Source organism: Monopterus albus, unplaced genomic scaffold (assembly GCF_001952655.1).
Source record: "Monopterus albus unplaced genomic scaffold, M_albus_1.0 scaffold466.1, whole genome shotgun sequence".
NCBI lineage: Eukaryota > Metazoa > Chordata > Actinopteri > Synbranchiformes > Synbranchidae > Monopterus > Monopterus albus.
The window spans coordinates 166,341-171,693 of record NW_018128346.1 but is presented as its reverse complement, the minus strand read 5'-3'; the positions used below and the strand labels follow the sequence as shown (position 1 = coordinate 171,693).

The 5,353-nt window shown below is 41.9% G+C and overlaps 1 protein-coding gene across 1 annotated transcript; it reads left to right on the top strand.

Annotated features, from left to right (window-relative positions):
- Window positions 1-3,989: 3,989 nt before the first annotated feature.
- On the top strand, window positions 3,990-5,124 carry LOC109952508 (class I histocompatibility antigen, F10 alpha chain-like). The gene is made up of 2 exons (XM_020587625.1): window positions 3,990-4,281; window positions 4,763-5,124. Exons 1-2 carry the CDS (start codon window positions 4,023-4,025, stop codon window positions 5,107-5,109), a joined length of 606 nt encoding a protein of 201 aa, XP_020443281.1. The 5' UTR covers window positions 3,990-4,022; the 3' UTR covers window positions 5,110-5,124.
- Window positions 5,125-5,353: the final 229 nt, after the last annotated feature.

Genomic DNA, 5,353 nt, shown 5'->3' with positions numbered 1-5,353 from the left:
ACAGAACACAACCTGGGTGGCTCCCTGTTCCAGACAAACTGCTGGAAGTAAGGAGTTCCTGAAACACAGAGCCTAATACATTTATAAGTTTTTAGGCTAAGCCCTTACACAGACGGGTATAAAAACATCACGAGTTGGAGACAGTTCGGCGTCTCCTTCTCTTATCTAGACCTCCAGCTGCATGCAGCCGCTGGCCATAACAAAATGAAGAATTCCGTGTGTGTGTGTTGTTACGTGGTGCGTAACTAAAACATTCATTCAGACATAATTCTAGAAAACAATTGGTGTCAAGGTACACTTTTCAGAATCAACATTGTCTTCTAACCTTGAAGCAAAGCACACTAGAGCAAACTTTGAATCTTACTAAACTGCATTACTAATACATTTGATTCAACACATTAATGTCTAATAATTATCTGACTGATTTACTAATTTCTAACAGCCTTCTCTGCTGTTATGTATCTCATGCAATGCTCTTTTCCCAGAGCTCAGTGCTCTGCCATAAACTTTGCCAAAAATGTATGTAGAGCACTTCTCTCTACCTCACTCCATGGCCTTTTCAGCTTTACTATGAGAGGTTCTGCAAATGGGAGAGCATATAGTTTACATTGTGCAACCTTAAATGCATAGACCACACTGTGGATTTTTGGTCAGTGCTCATGCATATCTTTCTGTCACAGAAAGTGCAAAGGTACTGTAGCTTTAAACTACAGCCCAGCTTGTAAGTATTTTTTATGTATTTGGACAGTTACATAATTTGTTCTTCAGTTTCAGTGCTTTGAAATGTAAAAATGGATGCTAAATTGAAGTGCCAACTCACAGCTTTACTTTGAATATGTTTGCATCAATATTGAAAAAACTGCAGGATTGCAATAACTACCAATTTTACTATTTTGGCCTGTTTTCTTTTTTCCTTGGGGCCTCTTAAGTGGGCTTGTTCCTGGGCTCTGATCTACAGTAGTAACAGACAAACATTAGCATCTCTTAGATGGGATGAAAAATTGAAAAGTACTGTAATCAATACATCTGAGACTAACATAGTACTCTACTCATCTTTAACTAATTGGTTACAGTATGAAAACAATCTGCAAAAGACAGGATTTTCTTTAAAATCTCATAATACACAACATTGAGCCCACCATCTAAATCTGAACTTCCATCCTCCCTGTGGGGTTAAAGTCTCTTCTGGGGGGAGCAGAGGTCAGAACCTCAATCTGCAAAGGTTGAAGTGAACTCCTGTATGTATTTCCCCAGTTTTCAACGCCATACTCCAAATATGGCAAAATCAATGAACAATACAAAATCCGCAATGCTTAAACGTCCAGCATATGTCTAATACTAATGCAGTCAACTGTTATGACTTTTTTGATGTTAGGTTAAGTTTGTGCTGAGACTGTCAAACGTGTTAATTGAATTCTGTGTTTTAGTAATCTGATCATAATGAAGTACATGTACTGGACTGGCTTATATTAAGGGGTTCCTGATAGCACCAAGCTAAAAACATTTACACCGATCAGGCATAACATTATGTGTTATGGTTACTCTAGTTTTTCGCTATCTCGTGCTTTTGTTTTGGCCCTTTTCCGTTTTGTCCCACCTCACCTGTTCTCGCTTCACTCCGGTTGTAATCATGACTCATTGTTTTCACCTGCCCCTCGTCATCTCTGTCGGTGTTTCACGCTACATATACTCCTCCTGCTCCGTTTGTCACTTGCCGGATCATTTCGTTCCTGCCTGGATGCAGCTATGTTTCCTGACTGCGAGTTTCATACCGTTTCTGTACCTGATCCTGTGGCCTATTGTTATGGTATCTTCCTGAGACACCTGGCGCCTGCTTCTGTTTCATATAGGCTTCATCCTCTAAGAGCTGTCACTATTGGGTTCATCCCTCGCACATGCACAGTCCTGAAGAGATTCTTTCGCGCCCTGTGCCCTGCACTGGGCTGTCCCCAAACAGGTCTGCTGTGGTGGCATAAATGCCAATGTGACCTGTGATCAGCTCCCTCTTTTTCTTCAGTAGTTTAAATAGCAATTTCCTTGATCATGGCTAAAGAGTGAAATTCCTCCCTACTGGACTCTAGAAAATAGAACGATGGTTACATACAGTAACCCAAGCTTCTATGAGTATAGGCGCAGCTGTTTTCCCGCTGTGTGTGCTAGTGATTTCCTGGTTCATTAGTGACACTTTTTCATCACCTCTCTGAACTCTCGCTTTCTGTCTACTCTCCTGTCATTCTGAGGCAACCTTCACAGTACTTGCAGTGCTCTCCGTTGTTTGTCAACCACTCAACACCTGTCACCCCTTCAAGCTATCCTCTCATAGTTCTCCTGCCAAGGAGCTCCTGCATGAACTCTATTCTCCAGCCTGGAGCTCGACTCCGGCGACTCCAACCTGGTAGCTCCCTCCACGAACACTGATTCTCCGCTGCCTCCCTGCTTCCCTCTTACCAGTTTTTCAGTGACCCGTCTATGAGCGGCGCTCTCCCTGGTCCTGACTGACTACACCTCTCCTCTCCTCCTCATCCACTCTCCTCTGCTCCTCCTGGTTCCTCGCCCTGGTCCTCTGCCTGGTTCCAGCTGATCCTCCTGCTTACTCTTTGGCACACCCTGGCTTCTGGAAGAGTCTCCACTAGATCTCCACCGTCCTGTCTAGTATCAATGAACTGTCCTTTACATCTACGACCTAGTGCCCTTTGTTATAAAAATAAACTGTATACATTCTGAGTTTTTTGCTTTGGGTCCAACCTCACTTGCTTAACCCCTTGCATAACATTATGACCACCTGTACATCTGTATGCACTGCCTTAAGTACAATTTCATTACCAAAATGTTTTTTAAGATCAAAACAAAAGTCAGTCCAAAATATTGTCACATGTACACATTGGAAAAAAATTTTCTAGAGTTTGTAGCTCACTGTTGCAAAAAGAGCATTTTTCTTCTATGTTTGGAATGTATTTATAAATAATGGAGTAAATTTGATGTAAAAGTTTAAAGAAAAGTTATTTAAGTTTGTTGGACACCACACATTTTAGGGTAAAAACAGTGTTCCATATTCTTCCATCAAGAGTCTGGCATGTCCATATATGTTTAACAGCTGTTGTTGTTCATGGAGTGAGGGAGTTTCTTATAGATGTGTTGTTGAATATTTTGTCAAAGATAGAAGTGCCATTAATAGAGATAGCTAAATTGATAGTTGTGTGTGTGTGTTTGAAAAGGAGTGATAAAAACGCCAGATGGAAGTGTGTTAATAACAGTACTGTACTCATGTTGAGAGACGGGGACCCTGTACTTATCTATGAAGTGCTCATAGGAAAATAGAGATCCATCACAATTAAACCGTTTTACAAGTAGAATGGTATTGTTAAACCACTTCTCAACAAACAAGGATTTGTTGTAAGTAATAATGGCATTATTCTATAAAAAAAATATTTATGAGAGTCGTGCTTATATAGGAGAGACTAACTTACAAGGGCTGATTTATGGAAATTGGAGAGTTTGATTGGGAGCTTGCCCACAGTGAAGGGACACAATAAGAATTTAAGACCACCAACCTTTATAAATAGGAAATTTGGAATGATATTCCACAAGTTATCTGGAAGTAACACAGAGGACAGGACTCACTGTCCTGCTGAGCAGGTGGAGTCTACTGACTGATCCTGGACCGAGACTCTGCTTCAGTGGAAGTTTCTAGAAAAACCTCAGGACAGTCCAGTGTTTCATTTGTCACAGTCAGAGGATGTTGTTGGACTGGTCCACTGGCTGCAGAGTCTCAGTCCAGGACCAGGTTTAATGTGGATCTGCAGGTCAGGACTCCAGCTCAGTGTGTTGGTTTGTTCCTGTAGCTCACATGAAGCCACAGCACCTTCACCAGTGGAGATGAGCTGTGTGTTGGTGTGTGTGGATCAGTGTGTGTCTGTGGGAAAGATGTGATGTCAGCTGTTAATAACTGACTGAGCTCAGATCTCACTCTGGTTCACTGATTTCTCTGTCTCCGTCTCTCAGGTGTCCACATTTTACAGTTGATGTACGGCTGTGAATGCGATGATGAGACTGGAGAAGTTAGCGGATATCGACAGTTTGGTTATGATGGAGAAGACTTCATATCATTTGACCTGAAGAGAGAGACATGGATCGCTCCAACACCACAGGCTGTCATCACCAAAAACAACTTGGATCATGACAAAGCTTGGACCAAACGGACTAAAATCTATCTCACCAAGGTTTTTCCTGAGTGGCTGAAGAAGCATGTGGACTATGGGAGGAGCTCTCTGATGAGAACAGGTACGATCATGGTCTGATGTAGATTAATGTACATAACAATGTTAATGTGCCTCTTCTGTCTTACTGTATCTCCACTGTTTCCCTCCTCTTTCGCTCATATATTGCCGTCTTTTTCAATTTCTCTTACTCTTCTCTTCAGCTCTGCCTCCCTCTCACTTTACCCAAGATTTCTTTACTTTCTCTCACATTTTCTTTATTTTCTTCCATTTTGTCTTTTTGTCTCTGATATTTTCTAAAACGTTTCTCTCCATCTCTGACTTTCTGACACCGAGTGTCATCGTCCTCCCTTTCTAATCTCTGTATCTGTCCCTCCTCCTCTCTTCATCTCTTCCTTCCCCTTTGTCCCACCACCCATTTTCATTATTACACTTGCCATATGTGAAAATAAGGTCTTTAATTATGTTCCATCAAACAGGAATGTTTATATTATTATGCAGTGAATTATAATAAACTACAAACTGTATTTGTCTTTACCCCCCAGTCCTCCCCTCAGTGTCTCTCCTCCAGAAGACCCCCTCCTCTCCAGTCAGCTGCCATGCTACAAGTTTCTACCCAAACAGAGCCGAGATGTTCTGGAGGAAAGATGGAGAGGAGCTTCATGAGGACGTGGACAAAGGAGAGATCCTCCCCAACAATGACGGGACCTTCCAGATGAGTGTTGATCTGAAACTGTCATCAGTGAAACCTGAAGACTGGAGCAGGTACGACTGTGTGTTTCAGCTCTCTGGAGTGAAGGAGGACATTGTCACTAGACTGGACAAATCAGTGATCAGGACCAACTGGGATAAAACTGGGATCAGAGGTGGTGGAGGTAAGAAACACCTTTAGTTTACTTTCATCCTATATATATTCTGCTTTTCTTGTGATTGTCTGTGCAGATTCTCAGTCATCCAGGTCATAGTAAATTGAAAAAATCTTAGAAAAAATCAACTGGACTTAGATTTCTAGATCAAAGACGTTTCACCTCTCATCCAAGAGGCTTCATCAGTTCTGACTGACTGGTGTTGAGCCGGAGATATTTATCCCCCTCGGTGGTGTTTCAGTCCTTTGAAGGCCAACAATGTCCCTTAAC